At 51.1% G+C, this 26,908-nt stretch overlaps 8 protein-coding genes across 8 annotated transcripts, besides 1 other annotated feature; 5 read left to right on the top strand and 3 right to left on the bottom strand.

The window, feature by feature from the left end:
• Nucleotides 1-993: 993 nt before the first annotated feature.
• CYME_CMK061C (DNA repair and recombination protein RecA, chloroplast precursor) lies at nucleotides 994-2,259 on the top strand (the record flags this gene model as incomplete). The annotated part of the gene is made up of 1 exon (XM_005536433.1): nucleotides 994-2,259. One exon carries the CDS (start codon nucleotides 994-996, stop codon nucleotides 2,257-2,259), a length of 1,266 nt encoding a protein of 421 aa, XP_005536490.1.
• Nucleotides 2,260-6,385: 4,126 nt separating this feature from the next.
• CYME_CMK060C (nucleoside-diphosphate kinase) lies at nucleotides 6,386-6,964 on the top strand (the record flags this gene model as incomplete). Its single annotated transcript, XM_005536432.1, has 1 exon — nucleotides 6,386-6,964. One exon carries the CDS (start codon nucleotides 6,386-6,388, stop codon nucleotides 6,962-6,964), a length of 579 nt encoding a protein of 192 aa, XP_005536489.1.
• Nucleotides 6,965-9,536: 2,572 nt separating this feature from the next.
• Nucleotides 9,537-10,688, bottom strand: CYME_CMK059C (RNA polymerase I, III common subunit; the record flags this gene model as incomplete). The annotated part of the gene is made up of 1 exon (XM_005536431.1): nucleotides 9,537-10,688. One exon carries the CDS (start codon nucleotides 10,686-10,688, stop codon nucleotides 9,537-9,539), a length of 1,152 nt encoding a protein of 383 aa, XP_005536488.1.
• A 2,179-nt stretch (nucleotides 10,689-12,867) lies between these two features.
• On the bottom strand, nucleotides 12,868-14,034 carry CYME_CMK058C (geranylgeranyl diphosphate synthase, chloroplast precursor; the record flags this gene model as incomplete). The annotated part of the gene is made up of 1 exon (XM_005536430.1): nucleotides 12,868-14,034. One exon carries the CDS (start codon nucleotides 14,032-14,034, stop codon nucleotides 12,868-12,870), a length of 1,167 nt encoding a protein of 388 aa, XP_005536487.1.
• A 68-nt stretch (nucleotides 14,035-14,102) lies between these two features.
• Nucleotides 14,103-17,231: a sequence feature (repetitive element).
• A 266-nt stretch (nucleotides 17,232-17,497) lies between these two features.
• On the top strand, nucleotides 17,498-19,366 carry CYME_CMK056C (hypothetical protein; the record flags this gene model as incomplete). The annotated part of the gene is made up of 1 exon (XM_005536429.1): nucleotides 17,498-19,366. One exon carries the CDS (start codon nucleotides 17,498-17,500, stop codon nucleotides 19,364-19,366), a length of 1,869 nt encoding a protein of 622 aa, XP_005536486.1.
• A 417-nt stretch (nucleotides 19,367-19,783) lies between these two features.
• CYME_CMK055C (hypothetical protein) lies at nucleotides 19,784-20,734 on the bottom strand (the record flags this gene model as incomplete). The annotated part of the gene is made up of 1 exon (XM_005536428.1): nucleotides 19,784-20,734. One exon carries the CDS (start codon nucleotides 20,732-20,734, stop codon nucleotides 19,784-19,786), a length of 951 nt encoding a protein of 316 aa, XP_005536485.1.
• A 465-nt stretch (nucleotides 20,735-21,199) lies between these two features.
• Nucleotides 21,200-22,492, top strand: CYME_CMK054C (nucleotide excision repair protein yeast rad23/ human HHR23A homolog; the record flags this gene model as incomplete). Its single annotated transcript, XM_005536427.1, has 1 exon — nucleotides 21,200-22,492. The coding sequence occupies one exon, from the start codon at nucleotides 21,200-21,202 to the stop codon at nucleotides 22,490-22,492; it is 1,293 nt and encodes a 430-aa protein (XP_005536484.1).
• A 675-nt stretch (nucleotides 22,493-23,167) lies between these two features.
• Nucleotides 23,168-25,330, top strand: CYME_CMK053C (hypothetical protein; the record flags this gene model as incomplete). The annotated part of the gene is made up of 1 exon (XM_005536426.1): nucleotides 23,168-25,330. One exon carries the CDS (start codon nucleotides 23,168-23,170, stop codon nucleotides 25,328-25,330), a length of 2,163 nt encoding a protein of 720 aa, XP_005536483.1.
• Nucleotides 25,331-26,908: the final 1,578 nt, after the last annotated feature.

Raw genomic sequence — 26,908 nt, 5'->3', positions numbered from 1 at the left:
CAACAGCTGGCGATAGGAATCCCCTCCATAGCTCCCACACTCGACCTCAAATTTCATTCCGGCCGGTCGACAGCGCTCAATACACCATACTTGCCATTCGCTTTTGTCTCCTCAGTGTCCTTTAAAACAGGGCTATACACGCGGTGCACTGCATTCGATGTTCCGGGCAGAGGCCTACACATAGGGCAGATCGAAAATAGTTCACTTCTCCACTACAGGAAACGTTAAAAACGTGAAAGTGTTTCCGTATTCTCGATAGTTTATGCTCTTGGGGAAAGCTCCAGGCAGCCGGACGACTCTTCCGGGCCAGTGATACATACGTTTCCCAGTGCCTAGTGCTGTGAAGAGACCTGAGAAGCTCGTTCGAAACGCAGTTTATTCTCGGACTAGGAGTCGTAAAGCGTTTCCTGGGCGTTGCACTAGTCGTAGTAGACTCCTACCATACAGCTTCGCGCTGCTACAGACAGCAGGGCTATATGTACAGCTTGCAGGTTTCCAGAGTGCTTGTGTTCTCCGATCCTGTGTCGAGTGCAACACGCCTCTAGCCGATGCCCTCTCTGGCACAGCAAAGTCGCTCTGTCTCCATGATGCATCGGCACCAGCGAGATATAAGAGTTAAGCCGGGTGCGGCAAACCAGGTACTGGGTGCACGATAGAACGAACAAAAAGACCATTACATCCGAGAACAGGTCATGGATCTTGGTGTGGCAGCATGATGGACGCTTTCCCGAAAGCTAAAATCCATCCATCCGGCAATCTGGGATCGATGGTTTATAAAAGCGTTTCGGCATCGGCAAAAAAAAACCCGGCGGGCGTTCCGCAACGCCTGGACTAGTTGACATTTATGCCTACAAATGGAAACTCTTTGATCATCGGGACATTGCATCTCCAAGCGCCTCTGCTGCGCTTCGGTCGCCGAACTGCCGGGAGGTGGATCGATTCGTTTAGTCGCAGTAGGTTTGAGCTCAGACTCTTATCGTTAAGTCGCTCAACATGTTTATCTCTCTCGCCGGCGACCCGTGTTTCGTGCGAGGAAAAGCACTTAAAAGAGCCACCGGGCCAGTTTCTAGAGGGCGCGTCACTGCGCGCAAGAGCACCGGCTTTTTAGCGCTTGCGCTAAAGGCAGTCGATGGTCGCTCACCAGAACTCACGCCGAGTTCGGACGAACTGGCCACTCCTGCAAACAGGAACGGCATTTCGGAGGATGCTGCAGCAAAGCTGCATTCACTGAAGCAGGTTCTTGACCAGATTGAAAAGACTCACGGCCGGGGGTCTATCATGCGTCTGGGCGAAGTCGATCGGATGCGCGTGGAAACGACACCTTCTGGCTCGTTAACTCTCGATGTTGCGCTGGGAGGCGGCTACCCGAAAGGTCGTCTGGTCGAAATCTACGGACCTGAGTCTTCTGGGAAAACAACCCTGGCGCTGCACGCAATTGCGGAGGTTCAAAGAAGCGGCGGGGTCGCGGCTTTCGTCGACGCGGAGCATGCGCTGGATCCGCAGTACGCGGCCGCGCTTGGCTGCTGCACAGACGACTTGCTCGTTTCCCAACCGGACACCGGAGAGATGGCCTTGGAAATAGTCGATCAGCTGGTGCGATCCGCTGCAGTTGACCTGGTTGTTGTTGACTCAGTGGCTGCATTGGTGCCGAAGGCCGAGATAGAAGGCGACATGTACGATAACCAGATGGGCTTGCAAGCACGACTGATGTCCAAGGCTCTGCGGAAAATTGCAGGCTCGATGTCGAAATCGCAGTGCACAGTTATCTTCCTCAATCAGCTGCGGGTCAAAGTCGGCGTATTTTACGGCAGTCCGGAGGTCACCTCGGGAGGAAACGCACTCAAATACTACTCCACGGTTCGTATCGATATTCGGCGCAAGGAAACTCTGAAAGATAATTCTGGCATCATTTGCAAAGTGAAAGTCGCGAAGAACAAAGTTGCTCCGCCGTTTAGAGTGGCGTCCGTCAAAATTCTTTTCGGCAAGGGCATTGACAGGATAGGGAGCCTTCTTGAGGCGGCTGAGCATGTTGGAATTATTGTGCGGAAAGGCACATGGTATGCCCTTAATGGCGAGCAGTTTGCCCACGGTCGCAGTGCTGCAGAGCAGCGTCTCAGGGATAACACCGAGCTTGCGAATCAGTTGGAGGTTCTTGTTCGAGAAGGAATGTCCAAAATTCCACTGCCTCGTGAATTCGACGATGACGTCTTCGTTGCCGAGGATTTGGCTCCACCGGAGGAGTCCATGCTTGAGATATAAACAAGTGTCACCTTCGCCTATGTTCATTGCTCGTTTCTGAAACGATTCGACGTGCTCCTGAGGAAAATATCACGCTATCATCCTGGTTGATTTGCGACGAAGACTGCTCGGAACAGCGCAGTCGCCGAGAGATTCACTTTAGTTCACCGATTTGCGCTGAACTACTGTTTTCTGCACAGTAGTGGATTCTACACATCTGTGCGCGCACTCTCTTCTTGATTGTTTGTTTGTATCGAGGATATTCGAGAAAAAGAACGAGTCCTGTCGAATCGAGAAAGGGCGTGAATATTTTTATGCTGTCATCCCTAGGTTGCGAAATCGGCCTTTTTTTGTAACAGGCAATGACATAAGGTCAACAGGTGGATGATCGATCCCTCTCATTGTCCGTATCGTGAACGCCATATATTTAAAACAGATCTTATTAAAGTCTATCTATACGAGAGTCTGTCTTCCGCCAATCCATTCCAGTCCATATCTTCTCTGAGAAAGACTACCAAAAAAGCCAGAGGATTTGAAGCTTCCGTACTGTTGATACGAACGGTGATGAAGAGTTTTTGATTGCCGCAGAGAAAAAGCACGCGTGTGTGCGAGAGCATCGCGTGATGAACGACAAACTATCACTTTCGTATTGAAACTCCAACGCGTGCTACAAGAGCGACGGGGTTTCGTCTCTCTCGATGAGACGCCATTCTAGAAAGCTGGCCTACCCGTGTATGGATACTCGAAGGCCGGCAAACCGCTGTTCGTGTAGAAGATATACGTGAGGGTGAGAGTAGCATCCCCCAAGCGGCTCTTCATTTGCATGATCGCCTACATATCGCGAAACGGACAAGTTCGTTCATCACTTCACCCTGCTCGTGAGCACTTCATGGATTCACCTTTCGTGCGAGTGTGTGTGTGTGTGCGGGATCGGAGAAGCTCTCTCGGCTGCGCGGGCGTGCTCACGATGGAGACGGTGATGAAGAGGTATTTGGCGAGTGGTAGATAAACACTTATGAGAGGGACGCTTCAGTGCCACCAATTACACGGAGCGTATGAACCTCAAAGAGTACAACGGGTATGAATACTGGCCACCGCATCGATACCACGCCGCCAGGAAATGGAGAAGGCGGAACGCGCATCCGACGAAGAAGAGGAACATCCTTCCACAACAAGAACGGGTAGGTACACGGCCAAAAATCTTCGCGAGCGGACAGCAAACTCTGAAATCATTGTCGAGGCCACCCTACTGAAACACGTCAACGGAGAGTATTCCCCAATAAGCGAGATGCTGGACGGCATTCGGAAAGCGAAGCTTGTTTCGGGCAAGACTCATCTTGCGTGCCTTGGCTTGACGCAGCCCCTCAGACAACTACTCGCACGACTTTCGGTCGCGGGGCTCCCGTCTGTCCTGATTCCTCTGGAAATTCCGATCGAACCTATGCACGGCAAAGCAACTGATAATCGGGACCGGAGCTGGAATGCGGCCTGATTGCAGGAGCAGAGATTTGCTCACCCGCTTCGCAGAATACCTTGACGAGTAGCTGCACGACGTGGAAGATCGGGACATCTGCAGCGCTGGTACAGAAAAGCATCAAACGAACCGCGAAGCGAAAACGGAACCAGCTTGCCGGCCAACGTCGAGCGCTTCAAGAGACGCATCCCGGGGGCGATCTGGCAGCTGCTCGCTGGACCGCAAAAGTGACGATTGGTGGCAGGCTTTCTTGGGGTGTTGATGGAGGCCAACGGGGCGCCAATGTCGGAGGACATCGAGTTGGCTGCAAGTTCGTAGGAGACGTCATGAACAGAGCGATAGTGAGTCTAGATCGTCCGAGCTCACTGCGTAGCTCTCAGATTCGCACCCACGGACATTGCGTCCGAATAATGGTGGAAGCGCGATGCCTTCGTTCCGTGTACCTTACGCCAGCACCTGTCCCTGAACGAAGCGCGCCAGAGCAGCGCCGAATCCCGTCGCGAGTCCGAGCGCACCAGTTACCTTGAGCGTCTGTTCGATGCGGTACCCAACAGTCAGATCATGGCCACCATATCACCGCAAACCAGCTCGGTAGTGTATGGCGTTTTCAGTGAGCTGCTGCTGGTGTCTGCGCACAAATAGGAAGCACACAGGCAACTTTGTGAAGAGCGTCTGGCGAGCGCGTCCAAGAATTCTCATCCACACGGAGCAAATGGAGAGAAACTTAGAGGAACCATGGGGGCCGACAGAATATCAATCTGCATAGATTTTCCGATGGCTACGCCTGAGTCGGGCACGCGAGACTCATTGTCCCTCGTATAGAGTCGAACAGGAGGCGCACTTTGGGATGCGTGTGGATCCCGCGTTGAAGGGCCTCCTCGCGGTCGCCGCACCTGAGAATGAGAAGAAACGACCAAAAGAACCGAACGGAAAGCGGATCGGGCTGCTCAGCAGTTCGGGGGCTGGGCGTCATCGAGAGTTGGGCATGATGGACCGCAGGAGGCATATTGACGAGCGGCATGCGGCGTGAGGATCCTTCTAGACGCCCTGAGTACCGTATCGAACAGAGGGAGCACCCCTCGACGCCTCATGACGCGCGTACATTGGTATCTAGATCACTCATGCGGGCGAAGTACGGTACGAACACTCGAGACCGCGTTAGGACCGCCTGCGGGCCAGGCTGTACGGAGGCGGGACGCATGCGTTCGCCAGTCTATCTCATGAGTCGGAAAGCGACTGACAGATAAGTCGCATCCTACAGCAGCAGCCGATGGCGCTGAGCATGCGCGAACACTCCAATGCTGATGTCCTGCTCCTTCGACTGGAGCTTACAACTAGTGCGAGAACTGATTCTTCATCATGACCATCGATTTGCTCAGGACGATGCACACGCATCCTGAGCACAGGTGCACGCTGAAACAGGCAGAGAAAAAACGCGTGAGATGGAGGCGGATGCACGAGCTTGTGCAGGGTAAGCTTTCCGAGCATCAGATGTCGATGCAGTCGAGGTTTCGAGGCTCGTTACAGTGTGCTTTCACCACCAACCAAGCGTGCAAGCAGTTTCCGCGTCGAGACTTGAACGCCACGATAAACATCTGTAGATTCCTAGAAGTGCGAGCGCGTCCAGCAGATTTGTGTCGAGTGAATGTGTGATGTAGTTGTGTTGTACTCAATGAGCGCATTACATGGAAAGCGGAAGACTTTGGATAATATAGTTTGGTGACTAGGAGAGATTCATTGCATGCACGCCTGAAGCAACGCACTGGTGCGGTACGGATTACTCATCCAGAAATATTAGAGCGCCCTAGATAGACACAGGGAACGATTTTCATTTGCAGCTGATGAACGGTAATGGCGTTCTGTTCATCCATTTTTTCGATATATGTATATATACTTCCCGGAAAATTTCGAGGAACGTACTTCTGCAACGCACACACGCCCACAAAATGGGATTTCGAGCCTCCACCTCCAGTCTCGCATAGTGGACTCTGAACGACATTGGCTCCCGCTATTGGCTGAGGCGCCCATCAAGCCGAGAATGCGACCTGGAGTAGCTTCCATTCCGTACCAGAGGATCACATCTTCACCGACGCCATTCCCAGGTTGTCTTCATAGAATCGAAGTTAAGGCCAGTTCCAGTGACACGAGTTTCGCAAATGCCAATCACGTGAGCAACATTCCCGACTGTCCCGGCTCTGTGCAGCGAATGCAGCCTCGCAGCGACAGACATTTTTTCCCGACAACTCCATGCCACAGGCAGTGTCCTCGTTATGGAGTCGGGTGGTGGCCCTGCACGCAGCGCTTTTGATGCGCTTACGTATAGTACTGGCGGCGGAACGCGCTCTCTGGTCACGCTGGACGGTCGCTTCAAATGCTAATCCATGCAAACTTACACAGGATGATAGCCTCCCGTGCTGCCCTATTCGTACTGCACGCTGGATTATAGGGCCGCATATTAGGCCTTTATTCTATACGCAGTTTTTTAGCTTCTCATGGTGCCCTGCGCGTACTGAATGTAGGATGATGGCTTGGCATAGTACGCCATCTATGCCCTAGCGCTGGCAGGAGTCGCAGATCCCAGCGACGCGCTCTGTAACGACGCACGTCAATCGGTGCAGCCATAAATGCGACGGCACACACTTTTCAGCTTGCGCTCGGGTCTCTTTAGCAGCAATGTTCGTTCCTTCTTTAGGTTTCTCTCTTCGCGAAAACAGCGTAACCTCGACAGTATGTTGCAAACGAAACCAAATATCGGTGCAACCGTCTCAACTAAGGCTAGGGAAGTTCCTCGTGATGAACCGTCGAGAACGGACTTTCACAGCGATAAAGCCGGACGCTGTTCACAGGGGCCTGGTCGGCGAAATTATCAGCATTTTCGAACGAAAGGGTTATAAGCTTGTTGGTTTGAAGTTGGTACTCCCCGATAGGAAGCTTGCGGAGAATCACTACTCCGAACTGCGTGATAAGCCATTCTTTCCCGACCTTGTTGATTTCATTTCTTCTGGCCCTGTTGTGGCCATGTGCTGGGAAGGCAAAGATGTCGTTCGTACTGCTCGGAAACTCCTTGGAGCCACGAATCCGCTCGAAAGTGAACCAGGTACGATACGGGGAAGATATGGAATTGATATAGGTCGCAATGTTGTTCACAGCTCTGACGCCGTGACGACTGCTGAGCGCGAAATCCAACTTTGGTTCACTGAGCACGAGCTCGTGGACTGGGATCCTGCGGTTGCTCGTTGGGTTTATGAATAGGGCAAACCGCAACCTCGTGACGTATCTAGTTAGCTCATTATCTCTGTGGTGCATGTCGAGTGCTCAACCGTGCGAACCTGGAGAACAAAGTGACTGTCTGTGACATCGTCAAGAGTGCTTCATAAAACCCATTTCTGAATCTGCAAGCCTTATAAACGTTCTGCTGAGTTTTATTCCGCCCCCGCTGAGTGTGACAGAATATTATTTCGCAGTGTATATCAGGAAATCGAAATCACGATGCAATGCACTCTATATACCATACACGAATTGTTCGCAGGACATATGCTTTGCTCAACAGAGCGACGAGGACTGTTTTCCTTCTTAAATTCAGTGATATAACAATACGCAGGTGCTTGAGGAGCACAGAAAGAAACACGTATATGCAACCCGCGCCCAGTACCGATATTACTGAGAACTGCTTGCTGTCAAAGATAGAAAACGAGCTGTTGATCACCTTACGGGAGCTGAAAGAAACTATATTAGCCACCAAGAGCGTCTCTGTCTCTCAACAACTTGTTCATATTGTGCTGAAAACACTGGGATTCAGTCGCAAAACAGGAGTCCTAGTTCATCCACGGCCAGCGTCTACCGAAATCGCTACTACAACAAAGTTCCAGGAAAGGTTCTATCGATATGAAGCAGCGGCACGTTGGTTTTTTTTCAGTCTATGAGGAGTGTTTCGGACGAAAATTTCGGAGCATGTATGGGAATTCGCGGAGCGGTAGCCCGTTGAATGTTCGACTGAACTCTAAGAAAAGGGCGCCATCATCGGTTCTCGCTGCAGTGGATTCATTTGGTGGCATCAGTTTCACTCATAGAGAAGGCTCATCCAGCAGTACCAACCACATCTTCGAATAACTAAACACTTTCCGCTGCCGTCTGGCGACGTCCGTCTATCGGACAACGCTGCATTTCACGGTTCCTCTTGCGTTTGAGCATTTGCGGATTCTACTGGGGGAGAACTGCTTTTCATTCCTGCGTGGACTCGACGATTTGACCATATCGAAGAAGGGTCTTTTGTCGCAAAACTTAACAGTCGCTTTCCAGAGCGAATCGCTGAAGCGGTCAGTATACGGTGGCAGACTGGAACACATTTCGTCTTTCTTCTGCAATTCCGTCTCCCTCTGGAAACTCTCTCGTTTAAGGTCGTAAAGAACTGCTTTCATTTGAGGAAATAAAAAATCCAGGGGAAAGGTACTGGCATTGAAGTGAGGCATCCTAGAGCTCCGCCATTGCCGGCTGCCGGAAAATGTGAAAACATCCGCAGCTTGCCGACCAGTTAACGACGAAAAGCAAGTGAAAAAGAAGAATGCGAAAAAGAAGGGACATAGAAAAAAAGGTGTATGCCCGACGGGACGACGAAGAGGCTGCTGTGGGCCAGAGGGTGCGAGTTCTGGGAATCCTTGCATTGATGAGCTCAACCAGATGCAATAAACGCATGTAGTCCGTAAAACCGAGACTTCAACACCGCCGTCAACATCAGACGATGTGGATTGCTGAAGACGAGATCCAAGGATCAGACACTATCGAACTTTGTGGGGCAGCCTCTCAGGCTGGAGATGTACAAGCAGCAGCTGTAACAGATAGCATACGGCTGGTCAAAAAGGCTGCGTGGCGTCTGTGGGTAGGTATTAATTTACACTATGGTTGTGAGACAGTTTCGCTCCATTGAGCGTTTACATTATGGACGGCTCTTGAGTACAAATCCAGCCTGAGTTGTCGCCGGTAGCAGTGAGCTCGATGCTGAACTCCTAAACAACATGCCATGCAACCGATGTGGATCGCTTCCAGTGCACCCTGAAGCTCGGCACAAAGGCTTTTACTCTTATCCCTTTCAGGATCACGCTGCTTCTTGCTCGCACATTTTTGGAAAACTCTGGTGCCGTTAACCATATTGAGTAGTTTTAAGCGATCTCCAAATGCCTGTTGTGTGATCTCGATCGATGATCGACTGCTGCATGAATCCTCTCTCCTTCGATGGAGCTTCCGCGAAAACATAAAGTATCATCATTTCCCACTCTCGGCGGGAACTTTTCACCACATGAACCGCATCCACGATTCGTCGATGAATTCCCTGCGCGAGCGTAAAGCGGCTGCCTTTCCACTGAAGAACAACACCTTTTCACCAAGTTCGCTGTGCTAATCCATACAAGTGCAGGATAGCGCACCCAACTCCGCTACAGATTGTCCAGAGGTGGCCAATCGCGTCCACCGCGCTCACGACAGTATGCATGGTCTTGTCATTTTCGCAGCTCTTCATGCGGCACTTTACGCAAGCTCAGTAAGTTTAACGTTCGCATGTCCCAGACGCACAGAGGTTGAGAAACAACGGAACTGCTCTTCCGCATGTTAGCTCTTCGCGTACATAACTTCTGATTTTTCAAGTGGATCTTCTGCAGGCGTACATGCGCCCCAGGAAAACGGTGTTCACTGCGCAAATGTACCATCTACAGGAACCTGTATGCATCGTTTGAGCCCTCGCGCAGCAGCTCCTCTCGGATACGATCCGTTCCGACAAGGCTGGTTTCGTTACTCCAAAAATCGCCTCAAACAATCAGCATATACCGGACCCTCACTCGTTCTGTAAAGCTTCCAAAATCTTGGTGCATTTGGAGTGAAATATTGCAAGCGCTTCACCGAAAAGTACGTCCGCCCGATACTGCCCAACAGACTCGATAAAGAATACGAAGCGATCCGTCTGTTGGCACACACTAACGAAATCGTTTTCGTAAACCTTTCGCAGGTCCGTTTCCATCGGTTGCATAAACTTCGAGTAATTGTCTGGACGTTCTGAGTCCAAGAGCTGAGGTTTGTCTTCAAGAATGCGTACACATTCCCCGCAGAGAGTGCATCGTGATTCGTCCTCAACTTTGAGGGTACCCGCAGATTCCTCGATGTCAAAAACGTGTACTGCGCATGCGCCACGAATTGTTTCGGCAAGTTCGCCTTTCAATTCACCCTTAAGGTGTACTCGAGGGACCATTTTATAATATGCAGTAGCGACAGGTGACCACTTCGCGTGGTCATGCCCCAGACCTTTCACAGCCTCCATTCTTATGTCGAGCCGTTGCCCCCTGAGCATTTTGGTGAGCAGAATTCCTCGTTGTACCTGAACGGGCTCAACAGCTGCTGTGCTGTCTGCAGCTGAAGCAAGCCCATCGGTTGCTTCCGCTTGCTGCTGAGCGTCACTCGAAGAACGATGAGGCGAGGCGCCTTCTGTCGATGAAAGACACGACTCTCCAACTCTAGTTTGCAGCTGCTCCCAGATGATGTCATCGCTGTAGACTGGAATAGAGGGAACTGCATCGTCCCCCGCGAAAACTGCCCCGTCACTCAAGTTCCACTCTGGATGGGCCTTTCGATTCACTGGTGGTACTCGAAGGCGAAAGCAAATCGTATTTTGCGCGCTTGGTTCGTCTGACTCCCGTCGAAACTCGAAGCGCCGCGGGTCAGCGAGCACAGGAACAAGGCCTAATCTGTGGGCTAGGAACTCGTCGTTCATGACAGTAGAGTTTTCGTTAACTGTAACGTATTCTATAGCCATTGTCGGCACCTCCGCAAGTAGAACGCGCCGCAAGGCGTTTAAGAACGGAGCGTCCACTCCTGAAACTTCAAACGAGACTTCGTCGATCCTGTGCAAAGTTTTCCGAATGCGCACCCGTTCTTGCTCTTTGTTGGGATCGAACAGACTGCCATCGCGAGCAACCACCGGAGGTTCTCTCATGAAGCTCAAGCTCGGACGTTGCTGCTCGCTGAGCCTTGAACGCTACGCGTGAGCAGCAAGTCAGATTCACGTAAAACGCTGTACTGCGCTCTGCCCCTGCTTATTTATTCTTAATAATTCTCTTAGATGTGCGTTCTCCACATTCGAACTGCAGCAATAAGGGCTTACCGATGTATAAGTAATTTGAGGATTCCGGGATGTTACTTCGTAGTGACTTCTTTAAGCCTCTGCGGCTGGAATGCTCTACGTCTGTGGAATCAAGATATTTCGCGACGCCCTCGCACAAGGGTTCGTAAAATAACCGATACCATCATTCATTTCATATCAAAACGCATATAATCTTCTCCTTCACTTAAGCATATCATGCTCAAATCATGAGTTTTATTTTCGTTTTCGAGCTAGCTATTTCAAGGCAGCTCATACGCGCAGAGATTCCCGCAGCTAGATTCATGAGAAAAATAAGTCGGCTTGTCCTTTGAAAGTTTTTACACACGCACATGCCGAAGGTTCACTGAATTTCTCACGTTATGCCTCGCATATGATATGCTCTCAGAGGCATTCTTCCCTTCTGTTTACATAGAGAAAGGTCTCAAATTTGGAATATTGCGATACCAGAGATCGCTTCTCATGAACAGTGGTCACCGCTTCGCACCAAGCGAGCGTACACGGATCAAAAGTTCTCGGCTTGATCTCCAGCCTGGATTTACGTTTGAGCACTTGTTCGATCATGGTCAACATTATATACCGCAATTTGTCATTGAATGGGGCAGTGTGCACTTTTATGTAAGATGGACAAAATACTCGCTGAGGGAGTCGCCCAGAAGACGCCCTTGATCCAGGAGTACCGCACCGAGTGCGGAAACTGAGGATATCGTGAGGTACCCACTGTTGTAGCCAATGGCATTGTGATAAGCGATGATGCAAGCATTCACGCTCCGCAGGCCTTTGGATAAAAAATGGGGGGGGGGGGGGGTAGGTGTGAAGGACCCAGAGGAACACGATACCAGATTCAAGTGATACCGTTGCAAACGGCGCACAGAGGCTGTACATGAAGAAGATGATAATGCGAAGGAAAAGTTGGATCGCGACTTCCTCCTGTACATGGAATGCGTCGACAACAACCGAAAACAGCGTAATCCGAACTCGACAGCTCCAGTCCATGGACCATAACTGCAGACAACGGAGAACGAGTATCAAGAGAGACCAGCATTTTGAAGGCCGAGGATAAACAAAAGAAACTGAAATAAGCCGCAGAAATAGCCCGCCAAGGCCGTTGTTGATTATAATTGAAAGAGATCCAAAGTTTAGCGGTCTACGCCCACATTCTAGGCACTGCTCCATTTTATGCTGACACTGGTGTAGTGTGCACGCCCGAGTAAGCTAAGATGACTCGTTCCTTTTAATTCTATACAGTCTTAGACTCGTTCCTGCTCCATATTCCTACCGACGCATTCGATGCGCTAAAAGCCATGCCGTGAGCGGAAAGATGGATGCTGATCCAGATGCCGATAAGTATCACGCAAGCCGGTGTCCTGGATCCTGTAGACTTTTTTAAATTTCCTCACAAGAAAATAATTTTTAACCGCTCTTCGTGAGATATAATGTGTGCCTCCTTATGCGCCAATGTTAATCACGCAGTCGAGCAATCCTGGTTCATGTAAACGGCCCTAAACCCCAAAAAGCGTTATGCCGACTGTGCGCGCGGCCCGGAATGCTGGAAGATTGATTTCCGGAACTTGAATCGCTCGAATATGTTGGCGCTTTCTGTAGCCATCCAAGGAAACACGACTCTTCTCCGGGCTTCGCTACATGCCTTCTGCTCTAGGCCAGTTTTAATGCATGATTGTAGGCAGATCCTGGAAGTCTACGTTTGCCGAGTCTGTCCCAGACTTTCATCGCGATGTTGGATGCGCTGCCGCGGCGGTCGACGTCCAGTTACATGACGGGTTTGCCTCACCTGGACGTTCGTCGGCGCAAGGGGCAGTTCACAGCGACTCCCTATGCAACAACTGGAAACGTACATGTTACACACGGCCCAAACAGGTGCTTTTCACAAGAAAGTTGTCTTTACGACGGTTACCTGCGCTCCCGCCTGTGTGTTGACGAAAGCTATCCTCCACAGCTCCCTTTGAGCACTAAACTGTCTGTCTTGTCTGCATGAAACATGTAGCAGACAAACCTAGCTCGCGCGCTGAATGATGAAATCCGCAAAACCCAAGAGCAATGATGCCCGGTCGCCGTACTTGGCGAGTTCTCCCTTCGCCTCCTTGACCAAGTCTTCAGCATACTTTCGGCTTTCTTCAAGACCAAGTATGCGCGGAAACGTCGCCTTCTCGGCCGCAACATCTTTTCCGGCAGTCTTGCCAAGTGTCTCGGTCGTCGCGGTCACATCCAGGACATCATCCGCAACTTGAAAAGCAAGACCAATTTTGTTCGCAAAGCTTTCCATACAATCAATGTCATCTACTGAGGCACCTGCTAGAATCGCTCCCGCGGTGATGGAAAAGCGCAACAATGCGGCGGTTTTGTACAGATGGATCGTTTCCAGCATGCGTAGGCTGATCTCATCTGCTGGTTTTCCCTCCGCCTCAAGATCAAGCGCTTGTCCGGCTGCCAAGCCATGTAAGCCGACACAGTTTCCGAGGCGTCTAATGACCTCAAGCGTGCGACTCGGTGGTACAAGGGTTGCTGGAGTTTTCTCTGCGATCTGCGAGAACGCCTCGCTAAGTAACGCGTCCCCAGCAAGGATGGCTACTTCCTCACCGTAAACCTTGTGGTTTGTTGGACGTCCGCGCCGGAAATCATCATTATCCATCGCCGGGAGATCGTCATGAATGAGGCTCATTGTATGAACCATCTCCACTGCGACGGCCGTGGGCATCGCCTGTTCATCGACACCTCCAAACATTCTGCACGCAGCTAAGACGAGTGCCGGCCGTACACGTTTCCCTCCGGCGAGCAAAGAGTAACGCATCGCCTCCGCTAGGCGGGCATTCATAACGGAGGTTGCTTGCACGGCGTCATTAAGAGCGGCGTCTATGGAGGCCCTCTTAGCGAGAAGGAACTCAACTGCCTCGGTGGTTCGCGACTTTGGCGAGCCGTGTCGAACCTCTGCACTGGAGCCTGCAGTCGCCGTTCCAAGTAAAAGCAACGCTTGCCGGTGCCTGCTCGGCAAGTTCTTACCATGCAAACAGTTCCCCCTGCTTCTGGAGCGACCCCAAGCGTCCCTCGAAGCAAGTTCCTCACAAGTCTCCTGCTTTCTCAACTGAGCACGAAAGTGGCTTACGTTCACCGGGACAAACGCCCCCGCTGAACAGAAGGTGTGGCAGAAGAACGGCGGAGTCATTGCAACAAGTTAAGGTTCCCGGGCAGTTCAACTCCCTGTAGTGATAGCAGTTACGTTAACTTTATAAAACCGCACACCAACAACGCCGTTCGAAAGTCGAACGACGCCAGCGGTGCACAGCAGTGGCGAGAAACCCGCCCTAGACAAGACGTGTGCAACCGAGGTGCAGATGCCTCCCGTCCTTTTCGATCGGCCATCCACTACTGATTCCAACTTTGTTTCATATATATCCACTTTGAGAGGTTGTCTAATAAAGTCCCCTCTTGTCTACTCCGTAGGTTTTGGATCCATCACAGCACATTTCCATATATTGATAGCGGCGTTAGAGTCTCGATTCACAAACTCGAAACGATTCTTGCCATTAATGGTTGTACTTACTAATGCAAGCAATCCTCGAACTTTCGCTCTCCTTTCCATTAGCTCCTCCGTCAGCGGTCCGTACTTTTTTATATCTTCAGGACTCCTCTGGCACTTTTCCATCTCGACCCTCTGAAGTGTGCACCCCAGTTCATGGTGTGTGTACGATGTTCGGAACTCATCTATAGGTATCGTGACGAAACGCCTTGCGCACTCCTTGTACGATCTTGTCGTTGGAACTGGTGTACACCCTCTTTGGGTCTTCCATCGCACTGCTCCATACGCCACTACGAGCCTTTGGCTCTCGTCCTCCTTCAGGGCACTCAGCTGATTGAAAAAATTCGCGAACGCCCGCTGCTTACCACAATACAGATTCATTCGCAGACGAGCCCACCGGGGCTTGGTATACTTCTCCGGCAGCGCATCCCAATGGGCAACACGAACTTCCATGAATTTCAGAAAAGCTGTAAAGTCCGCTCCGCGGCTCGTCACCTCGCTCAAAGCTTCTACGTGATCCTTCATTCCTGCATTCCATGTCTCAATTTTCTTCGTTGCATTCATGATTCCCGATTCTCGATAGAATCTTGCTCTCGAGAACCTCAAAAAACGCATGTCTTTCTGAAGCAAGTTACCGTCAGTACCATCCTCCGCACGCCTGGGTACAGCGATGGTTATGATATTTGTGTTTCCGGGGTGAGCGCCAACCAAAAAGTCGTTATCCTGCACTTTCTGCATCGCAGGATCCGCCTCCTTCTTTTCTTCTTCCTTCGTCACGGGCGAAACCGGGGGCGGAAATGGATGATCTGTCCTCTAGCGCCGATAGTTTACACACATGGCTACTCCATCGGTTTCGATCATCCCAGTGAAGAACTTCTGCTTGCTCACGTTCAGACGTTTGAAACTGAAGATGTTCTTCCAGTGCGTCTCCCTGTTTTCACCGGTAAACTCCTCCCTGCTAACATTGAACTCGGGACTGATCTCCTTCATGATACCGTAGAGGAGTCCGGAGTCGATAGTCACAAATTATGACTTGATGTTGCACAGCGAAACGACGGTGAAGCGCTTAACGATTAGGGCAGCCTTCCGTCTCTCCGACTCTTCATTTTTCCCCTACTCAGCTTCATCTCTGCCTTGCGTTCGAGTTCTCGGTCCAAAAACGCGAAATACCGAAGGATGAGGCGATGGTATCTTTCTTCGTCTTTTATCAACTCTGATATCTTTTCTGCTGGATTCGCCGGCCCCAATACCGCACGATGCCCTTGAATAACCGCACGGATTGCAGGATCCTCATTCTTTCTCCTGCTTGATGTCTTCTTGTCGACAAATTCGATCTCGTCTTCGTTCTGACCATCGTTAGTGATGCCATTGATAATTGCCCATATTCCTTTGCGAGACAGGCCCGGGTACAGCGCAAAGGCGTCGCGTATCACGAAACGACTGAGGCTCACGATCATATGGTTCTTCAGGCCCATGAGGTACTTCATCGCTCTGTAGATGTAAATATCCGAGTAACCCTAGTGCGAGTACCGTCGAATCGGAGTTTGGCTTAGTTTTCCTGGAGGGCATGCACTAGTTCATTTCTCCTCGACGCTTCCCCGGTGCCAGCCATCAGGTGACGAATAAAGGGCTTGTCGAATAAGTCTCCCAGAACCTCGACTGTTTTGATGTCCGTCACGTCGCCATACATCTCGTTCACCAAATGCATCAGTCCTAGAGAAACCTTACGAACACTCCTGGGGTACAACTGGACACGAATTCTTATGGCATCTTGCAAATTTTCCTTGTGCGGATCCCTTACATGTTTAAGAAGACAGGCTTCCACCACCGTCTCATCGTACTGTCGTCTTTCTTGCGGCCCTTGGCGTCGGGCCTCCCCTTTTCCTTCTTTATCTTCTCCTCTTCTTCCGGGCTCGGCATCGTTTGTCGTTTATTTCCGCCAGCTGGCGATACTGGGTCTCCGGGATCCTCCAATTCCTTTTCAATAACTTTCCTTTTTTATCTTTTTGAAAACGTACGCACTTTGAGCGCTTCTGGTAGAATCTGCGAAAAATCACTTGAATGCACTAACTCGAGCTTTGAAACACGATTGAACTGGAAACTATAGTTTGCTACGACTTTAATGCAAATACAAGTTTTATGTTAGAACAACAAGTAAACGAATAGTCAGGATCGTGTTTCCCTTCAACGGCGAAAAGCTCGTTGTATCTCATGCCTTTCAGATATGGAGCAGCGCGTACCGAGCGCGCTACTTAGAACAAAGAACAGAGACTCTAGACTAACTAGCAGCGATATAATAATTTCTTTCCCTCCTCTAAGGTGAACGTTGAAAGGGGGAAGAGGTTTCAATATTGTTGAAAGTTTACCTTATAGACGGAAGGTCCCGCGAGTCGGAAGAGTCTACAAGACTCGTGCTTCATGCTCCCCAGTGCCCGTTGCTGTCAAGAGGTCTGAGCAGCTCGTCCGAAACCCACTTTATCCTGGGATTAGGAGCGGGTATGCTGCGTTTGGGCGTCACCCTGGTCGTAGTTCTCTCCTAACATATCGCTTCGCGCTGCCGCAGGCAGTAGTTCTGTCTGCAGAGCTTGCAGGCTCCCAGAATGATTATGAATCCGGATTCCACGTTGAATGAATCACGCCTCGAGTTGATACTCCCCGTGGTACGGCAACGCCGTTCTGCCTCCGTGCAGCGGCAGCACCGGTGCTGTATGCGCTATTGCTGGAGCTCATGGCAGGCACTCGGTACACGATAGAACGTATGAAAAGACCAGTATATCGGAGAAGAAGGATGGGTAACGTAACTTGGAATTATGGCACAGATCGATGGATACTTCACTGCGCACAGAAGAAAACAAAAAAAGAAAGAAAAGAAAAAGCGCACAACTGGCGAAAGCTGGCCCATGAAAACGTTTTGTCAATCAAAAAATTCCGCGGCTGTCTGCGAGCGACGACGTTCAGCACGCAGAGGAAGGCCATCTTAAAAGTTCGTGAGGGCGCGTTCAGACACGCAGAGAATCGACGCCCGTCATATCAGGAATACATAGAGCTCCTAGGGACACACTAGTGTGTTGAACTCCCGCATAGCGCCAAAATACGTGAGCGCAGTTGGATGCTGACGGCACACTATTTGTTGGCAAGTGCGCTCTTGGTAGTCTGCTTCCTTTGGGTTTCTTCGGGTACTACTGCTTCACTGCTTGGTCCGAGTGGCAGCCGTGGCCCGCCGAGCTTTCCTAATGGTGCTGCATTTTCAAACGCAACTGCTTATGTGAGCTTAGACGTACTTGGCCGTCTTCAACCTCTGAAGCTCGCTGATCTGAACGCGGATGAGTACATCGACGTTCTCGCCATAGAGCCAACCACCGGCAGGCTATACGTATCTTTCTGGAACCACAATCTATATCGTTTCGGGAGTCCTGTTTTATTGACAGAGAATGTGACACATGCCATTACAGCAGACTTCAACGGTGATGGCGTTAGCGATGTCATGGCTTTCACAAACGCAGGTACAGCGGCACTATTGCTCGGTAGTCACTCTAGCAACTTTTCATCCGGCGCGAGCATTGCTGTGAACGCAAATGTTTCCACTGCAATGCTGTTTTCCCGCTACGGAGACCTTCTTCCTGATGTGCTTGTTCCTGAGGGGAATGGGAGCTTCCTTGTGTTGACGAACAGACGCAAAGCCAAAGGGACCTTCCAATTATCGCAGTGGACTCCGGCTCTGTGTTCCATCGAGAAAAACATTACTGCTTTCGTTGACATGAATGGCGACTGTCTACCAGATCTTGTTCTTTTGTGCAGTGATGGCAACGGCAGCAGCCGGTTGCAGCCGAATCCGATGCCACCGCGCTCTCGTGAAGGACCGCCACAAGGGCCTCCCTCCGCCACAGGATCAGGCCCACAAATCGCAGTCTGGTACAGTCCGGGGACGGGGGATATTCTCTCGTCAACGACACCGAGCAAGGTTTGGACGCCATTTGGAGGTTCACTTCAGGTAGAGCAGCTGTTGTTCGCGGATTTTACGGGATCAGGCACGATCAGCATACTAGCTCTGACAAGCAATGGGGGGCTGTCGTTCGTGAGTAACAACCACGGTAATGGTGGCTATGGTCAACGTTGCAACTTCCATGGCTCTGCGAATCTTCTGAATTCTGTGGCTGTTGCTATATCAAGTTCGTCTGGTGCTTCGAATGTGCCTCTCCGTCCCAGCGCACAAATGGTGCTTGTAGATTACAACTACGATGCATTCCCAGATTTGTACGTGATGAACGGCAGCACTGGTGTGATTCTCAAGAATACTGCCCAGAAAAACAGTCTCGCTTTTCAGCTACAAACACAAGAATCCTTCAGTGCCTTGTACAACGTGTCTGAGCCGGTTGTTGCCGCAGCATACGACACAGATCAGGATGGTCGCCAGGATCTGTTGATTAGTGCATCAGATGGGATTGAACTCTGGTTGAATACGATCTCGCAGACACGAAACTTCCTTGAAACAGCAGTCCAAACGGCGGTATCCCCGTACGATAATCCGCGGCCTTTCACCGAATCCATCGGTTCGACATCGATCGTTGCATTCCAAGCGACCAACGGGTTGCAACTCTATGCATGCACGCAGTGTCCCCAGTCGGGTTCTCGGCAGTTCATTTCGGCATGCCAGTGTTTCACTGGTTTGAACACGATGCTGAATTATGTCCAGGAAATTGCGATCGGTGCCGGTAGTAGTCAGCGCTCGTGGACAAATCTGCTGCCGAACTCTTTTGCTATTATCTATCCCCAGGACCCTTCAAATCCGAATACGTGGCGCCTGGAGTTTTACACCCAGCGGAATCTTCGCAGCGTAATCGGTGTCATTATTGTGCTCGCTTCAGCGATGATCCTACTCGGGGGAATCATTCTTTTCCTGCTCTGGAGGGAATATTGTCAGGACAAACAAGCGCGGTTAGCCAGAGAGGCATATCAATCTTTTGGTCAGTATTCCTGAGAACTGCAGAGGAATCACCAAAGCAATAGTCTCTCTTTTTGCATGAGCGGGTACTCAGAACCCGTTTTGTGATTTCTAGTTATAATACTCATTGCCCGCGGAAATTTTGTGCTGGAACAGCGACTCGCTGCTGTGCACGATCCAGCTAGCAACCAACACACAATAAATTCGATGTGTAACGGAAGATGCCAACTCAAGAGCGCGCTACTTTAGGTGCCAAGGTCACCTTCCTTGCACGCGAGCGCTCTTTAGGTATACTGCTTGCTGCTGGACTCTGCGCATCGGTTTCCTTCCTTGAGCAGAAAAGCGATCGTTAGGCTCAACCCGCTCGTGACGGAGTTGTGCGTTTTCCGAAACTTCAGCTGCGATGCAACGTGAACAGAAGTCGCATCCTGGACAAGTGGCGTTTGCGATGTGCTATTTTGCGCGCAATGCGAGTCGGACCTTCATCCAGTCACGTGCAGCGACCACGAGGAAGATCAGCGCATAGCAGGCGTAGTACCAGCTCACTAGGCCGATTAGAATGAACCAATTCCTCCGTGAGCGAGGGTTCAGGAAAAAATATAACCATTCGCCTCGTGCCTGGTGATACATGAATGCGAACAAAAAGTACAGCGCTAGATATAGTGAGCCCATAACCAGAGCTGCTCTACGAGCTCTGATCGTGCCGATCAACACTTCCATCGAACCCATGATAACGTTAATCGGTCCATGTAGCAAATACGTCGAAAACCGTCGAGGCGCAGAAGGCTCCCCCCGCGGGCGTAATATGAGCCACCAGACGGCATCCAGAAAAATTGAATTTGCCAATGCCAGGAGAAACACGCTCTCGACGAAAGCTGGTAACTTGGAGCAAGGCGCTTCGGACCGGGTATGGGCGGGATATTGCTGCCACATCGAAACCGAGTCTTCCCGATTATGCATCGACACCGAATGCACTGTCTTCGAGCGCTCCATTTCCCGCGAAATTGACGTGTCCGCCGTACCAGAGCTACCTTCTTCCACATCGTCCAACACGAACTGTGGCGATACGTCCGCCTCGAGTTCTGGAAAATGATGCTCTGCATGAACGTCTCTTGATAAGGCTATCATGATGGGCTGCGACCTCGATCGTCGGCAGTTAAGCAGCGCTACCAAATGAAGCGTTGTCAATGAAACAGCGAGGAGAACTAAAGTCTGCGATGAGAAAGTTATTAAAGAAAGATCGTGCTGAAACACGCGGAGGTACGTTACTGCACCGAGCAAAACAAAGACCGATAAAACTCTGTACAGGAAGAGCAGCGAGTTCGCCATACACTTTGTGGTACTGCCTGGTTGCACCACGCTAGGTCTCTCACAGCGAGCACGCGTATCAAGGTTACAGCTCATGTGTCGTTGAAAACAGCCGTCTCGAGCATCAAAACATACAGGCCATGCAATGCAAAGTTTTGTAGATCTGAAAGCTCTCGTGTGAGCCTTCAAAAAGCACAACGCGGACCGCTACCTTCAGAAAGAACGTAGAATGGAGTCTCCACCAGCTCCAGTTGAGAACGACCGGAGTGTGACTTTGTGTGTATGAAGAAAGCCAAATTCTTCTATTGTATACTCCAAAGCTCTCCAAAACGTTTCTTGACACCTTGCAGATGCTGAACGCACTATCTCACAGGCACGTAAACCTGACTTGACACTCAGTTCAGAGAAATCTGACGGTGAGTCAAAGCGACAAAGTTGCGCCGAGCACTGGTTTGAGCAGCAGAATCTTGACGACCGCATTCCCAGACAGGTCCTGGAGTCGCACTGGGACGTCGAGACCGGAATATAGACTGTGGTTTCCGCAAAGAGTTTTCGTGACTGATGCGTCTCACTTTCAAAACTCTTGATAACAAAAACCTTTCCCTGGATGGAATCAGCCCGGATACGACGGTCGAAGAGCTGAAGCGTGAACTTGGAGGCAGGGAGGAGTTTCGCTGGGATCCCGCACGCACTCAGGAAGCTCGTCTGATTTTCGCTGGGCGAGTCCTTTCAGACCCAACACAAAAACTCGCGGACTGTGGCATGCAAGATGACGACTTCTTAGTGGTAATGCCGCCGAGAGTGGCAACCCAGCGCTCGCGGAAAACGGCTTCTGTTTCGAGCGCTGATGCACAGTTAAAGACGCCTCTCCAGGCCGGACTAGCCTCCGAGGCGACCGATTCGGCAACAATCGCCTCGGAGGCGAGCCGGGGCATTCCCGCAGATTCACCGCCAGCGTCCGTTTCTGCGAAGTCAAGTGGTGCCACACCTGCAGAAAGCGGTGCTCTCAGTCAAACTCCTCAAGTAGAAGGGACCACTACAAGTGGCATCGCCTCCTCAGGGCTTGCGGTTGGCGATGAGTATTCTCTTTACATGAATCGAATGCGTGATATGGGTTTCGATGACGGAAGCATCGAGAGAGCAATGCGAGCAGCGCACTACAACCCGGAGCGTGCCATAGAGTACCTTTGTAACGGTTTCCCGGCAAACACAGAGTCCCTGACAGAACCCTTGAACGATGAAGCGAGGAGACCCGAACACCAAACTTTACCTGCACAGGCTGGAATGGATCAGACAAGTCGTCCTGCTGAAGCTGTGCATCCTGAGTTGCAGCAGAGTCGGAGCGAGCTGGACATCATTCGCCGCTTGCCGCATTTCGCTCTGCTCCGACGGGCAATTCAGCAGGATCCCTCGCAGATCCAATCCCTTCTGGCAGAGCTACGGCGAATGAACCCCCGTCTCTTGGACATTATCCAAAGGAATCAAGCCGATTTTATCAATATGCTGAATGAACCTGTTACAGACGAGGAGGCAGGGCGCGAGATGCGTCAGCTAAGAGAACTCGTTGCCCAACAGGGTCGTGGAAACATGTATGCGGGTGCAGATGCACCATCAATGGAGCCAACGAATGCTATACGTATAGAGGTATCGCAGGAAGAGGCGGAGCAGTTGCGGCAGTTGGAGCAGATGATGGAACCGATGGGCGTTTCGCGAGATACTTGTCTCCAAGTTTGGCTTAGTTGTGATCGGAATACGGAATTGGCCGCAATGCATCTGATGGACAACTTGGAGGACTATACGGCGGAGTATGGGGCCGAGAGTGACACCGACGTTGGCGATCACGGAGAGTCATAAGTACATGTTACTGGAATTGAATGTCACTGCAGCACGAGCGCTCCCATAGTAGCCGAAACAGCCAATCTCCAAATCATAGTCAGGCAGTGCCTTTTTCAATTACTGCTACGACATAGAAATGCGCCACATTCGTGGCGGTTTTTGATGTATCCAGCATGTCTGCTAATTTCGAGACAGGTGGTGCTCGCCTTCAACAAAAGGTCGACTATGCTAAACAATAGCGCAGCGTAAACTTCGCTCACGCAACCGTGAAATTTAGCTCCTCCGATATTCCGAAATTTTTCCAACTCTTTTCCGTTGCACGAATGGGCGCTGCATGAGCGCAGCCCGAGGAGCACGACTTTCGCCGGAACCTCGTGCGATCCTCAAGATCTTCAATCTAAAATTTCATCACGTTTTCATATGGAACCTCGTCCACCGTTCTTGTACGTTCGTTGAGGGATTCTATAGAGATTAGTGCGCGACGTGTAGGTGCGAAAGCGTCCTAGTCTGAGCATCCCACCTAATACTTGTTTTTCGCTGAATGTGCAAGAGCTGGCTGCACGTTCGGAGCTGTGCCCTCTATGCTGCGCGAACTGCACCACGGAGCCCGGAAAACGGAAGACCTTCGGAGCTGGATCGTACGCGTGCTTGAAAAGGAAACTATTGGCTAATTACTGCTTTCTGGAGGAGCCGATGGCCACGCTTGGATCATCGGAAGCGTTGCGTACCGGCTCAGGCCGGTCCCGTCCACCGGAGCCCGGAGCCGAATGGGCGGAAGTTACGGAGGCGTTTTTCGCCGCGACCCAGTGTCTTGCTCCAGATGAAATGGTATTCACTGGCAAGAGCTTCCGCTGGGCAAGCTGTATCTCTGCAGTGGAGCTGACCTCTCCGAATCTAGACAGCGGCGCAAGCCTTCCCCTCGGGAAAACCTACCTAGACAGTGTTCAGGAAGGTATAGTACCAGACTCAATTGATGAGCTCTTCTGTACGGAGGTCTGGAAAGACACACCAGCACTGTCTCTCATAAAGACCTCACTGTCAACTGCAATCAACTGGGCTGATGGCCGGTGTTCGCTTCCGGAACTTATGCTGCCAAATCTCTACATCTTCAAAGCCCTTTTTCGAGAAGAACATCCTGGTACTGCTTTTACATCTTTTCTGAATGAGTGCTGCATTTTCTTTGTACGTCATATTCGGGCGCTAATCTTACATACAAATGTGCATTTCGAGGAAGATATATCTGTGAAGATGCAACTGCCTTTCAAGCTTGTACGGAAAATATCTGGAAACGTCCCAGTCTTCGATTCGGAATCTACATCAAAAGCGATTGGCCAAAACGTATGCCCTTTTTTGCGCGATCAGGCCGTCCGTGAAGTCGCTGAAGCGGCTGGCTCCGTAGGTCTGGACCCGCGCCTGCAGGCACAGCTTATCGGGCATATCGATATATGGTGGCACCTATGCATCTTGGCTTCCTCCACAGGGCAAACTCTGTCAGATCTGAACAGCCAGGCCCATATTCTGCAGCGTCTTTTATCAGATCTTTCCGTCGTTGCGTTTCACGAGGAGCAGGATGAGAGCACGCTGGGATTCGACGCTGCTGTGGTGCGACACCTGCTGCCGCCATCGCCGCCGATGCGGATGCCGCGGATGAAACACAAGGATGCACTCGCTTCCATTGATGATTTTGCTGCCTTTTGTATTCGTCTAGATCGAGCATCGAGGTTTCTCCGCGGGAAACTCGCACCACCGCCTTTTCCAAGTTTGGAGCGCTGCACCGTGGCTTGCTTCGACCTCGCATGCATCTGCGTCGAGCTACATGGACGCGAAAGATTGGCTGGAGTTTCAAGGGCTTGCCTCTGCAAAGAGATGATCAGCGTCGCAAGGAGTTTTGTTCATGCTTATGACCAGAAAACTGAAGGGCCACATCGAACGTTCGATGCCGAACGTAGCACAGCTATTGCTGACGCCAGTATTGAGGCCGAGCAGTTGCTGCCGATAATCGAGGTCCTAATTCATGTATTATGCATGAACAGTGGCAGACAAAGGCGTCGACTCTTAAGAGTTTTACGAAAGATAGGCCGAGATAACGGGACACGGCAGGCTGTGCTTGCTGCGCTGAATTCGGCAACGGGACGGGGCTTGCGCTGCAGAGCACTTTCCAAAGCTGTGGAGACGCTCCGCGGCATCGATATGGGACGCGCAGCTTTGGCGCTCTGGATTGTGTTGCGCATCATAGATTTGGGTTTCGACCTGGAATTGTACAGCGCAATTGAGTTGAGGTACCTGCAGGCGCTCGAGCTCCTTCTGCTACGCAGTATTGATTCCATCTTGTCTTTTTGGTATGATCCAAATGAGGAGCATGTTTCCCTGCACCTGCTGAGAGCGAGGCTAGTATTAAGTAGAAGAGAATATGTTCGCGATGTCGAGGTGCAGGACAGCGCACGCAATGTCAGCGAGAACTCTTGCCCTAGATGTTCCATTCAAGAAAACGTGGATGGTGCGACTCACAAATCTGCGTTAATCCACGGGGCATGCTCGGAGAACGAGCTGCCGCCGAAAGAGGAGCTATCAGAATCGGAACAAGCTGCGTTTGCCCTTCGATTCCGATCGCTTTTTGATTTCGTGCCAATCTCGCCCGGACATGTCAACTCAATGCTAAGAGGACGTTACACGCTGCTGCGGGAGGCTCGACATGATGCAGATCTGGCCGCACTAGAAAGTTTCAAAGCCGCTGTTCAAAGCCTGCTTACCGATGTCCTGAAACCGACGGGGAACGCGCCCGTCGGATCTGTCCACCACGTTCTGCACAGATTACGAGCCGTATATGGGAGCTGCGCATGCCTCTGCGAGGCATAGCACACGGATAGGTCCACATTCGGTCCATAATTACAATCAGAACTGCGAGTTCTGGAACGCATTTATCTGCACGTCCTTTTTGTTTTCGCTTGTTTCTCTCATGGGTACTCGACAAAAGGAATGTATCGTGGAGATCAGAGGAACGTCGTGAAAAGCGTTATATGCAATCACTGCTCGCTTGCGAAAAACGACTTGGCTTGGCTTGTACAACTCATTCACCATGCTGGTCAGCAGGTGGATGATTGATTTCTCTCATTGTCCGTATCGTGAACGCCATATATTAAAAACAGATCTTATTAAAGTCTATCTATACGAGAGTCTGTCTTCCGCCAATCCATTCCAGTCCATATCTTCTCTGAGAAAGACTACCAAAAAAGCCAGAGGATTTGAAGCTTCCGTACTGTTGATACGAACGGTGATGAAGAGTTTTTGATTGCCGCAGAGAAAAAGCACGCGTGTGTGTGAGAGCATCGCGTGATGAACGACAAACTATCACTTTCGTATTGAAACTCCAACGCGTGCTACAAGAGCGACGGGGTTTCGTCTCTCTCGATGAGACGCCATTCTAGAAAGCTGGCCTACCCGTGTATGGATACTCGAAGGCCGGCAAACCGCTGTTCGTGTAGAAGATATACGTGAGGGTGAGAGTAGCATCCCCCAAGCGGCTCTTCATTTGCATGATCGCCTACATATCGCGAAACGGACAAGTTCGTTCATCACTTCACCCTGCTCGTGAGGACTTCATGGATTCACCTTTCGTGCGAGTGTGTGTGTGTGTGCGGGATCGGAGAAGCTCTCTCGGCTGCGCGGGCGTGCTCACGATGGAGACGGTGATGAAGAGGTATTTGGCGAGTGGTAGATAAACACTTATGAGAGGGACGCTTCAGTGCCACCAATTACACGGAGCGTATGAACCTCAAAGAGTACAACGGGTATGAATACTGGCCACCGCATCGATACCACGCCGCCAGGAAATGGAGAAGGCGGAACGCGCATCCGACGAAGAAGAGGAACATCCTTCCACAACAAGAACGGGTAGGTACACGGCCAAAAATCTTCGCGAGCGGACAGCAAACTCTGAAATCATTGTCGAGGCCACCCTACTGAAACACGTCAACGGAGAGTATTCCCCAATAAGCGAGATGCTGGACGGCATTCGGAAAGCGAAGCTTGTTTCGGGCAAGACTCATCTTGCGTGCCTTGGCTTGACGCAGCCCCTCAGACAACTACTCGCACGACTTTCGGTCGCGGGGCTCCCGTCTGTCCTGATTCCTCTGGAAATTCCGATCGAACCTATGCACGGCAAAGCAACTGATAATCGGGACCGGAGCTGGAATGCGGCCTGATTGCAGGAGCAGAGATTTGCTCACCCGCTTCGCAGAATACCTTGACGAGTAGCTGCACGACGTGGAAGATCGGGACATCTGCAGCGCTGGTACAGAAAAGCATCAAACGAACCGCGAAGCAAAAACGGAACCAGCTTGCCGGCCAACGTCGAGCGCTTCAAGAGACGCATCCCGGGGGCGATCTGGCAGCCGCTCGCTGGACCGCAAAAGTGACGATTGGTGGCAGGCTTTC

The sequence above is a fragment of the Cyanidioschyzon merolae genome, chromosome 11, assembly GCF_000091205.1.
Source record: "Cyanidioschyzon merolae strain 10D DNA, chromosome 11, complete genome".
Taxonomy (NCBI): domain Eukaryota; phylum Rhodophyta; class Bangiophyceae; order Cyanidiales; family Cyanidiaceae; genus Cyanidioschyzon; species Cyanidioschyzon merolae.
Note: the sequence above shows the minus strand (reverse complement) of the source record. Positions and strands in the feature narration are given on the sequence as shown.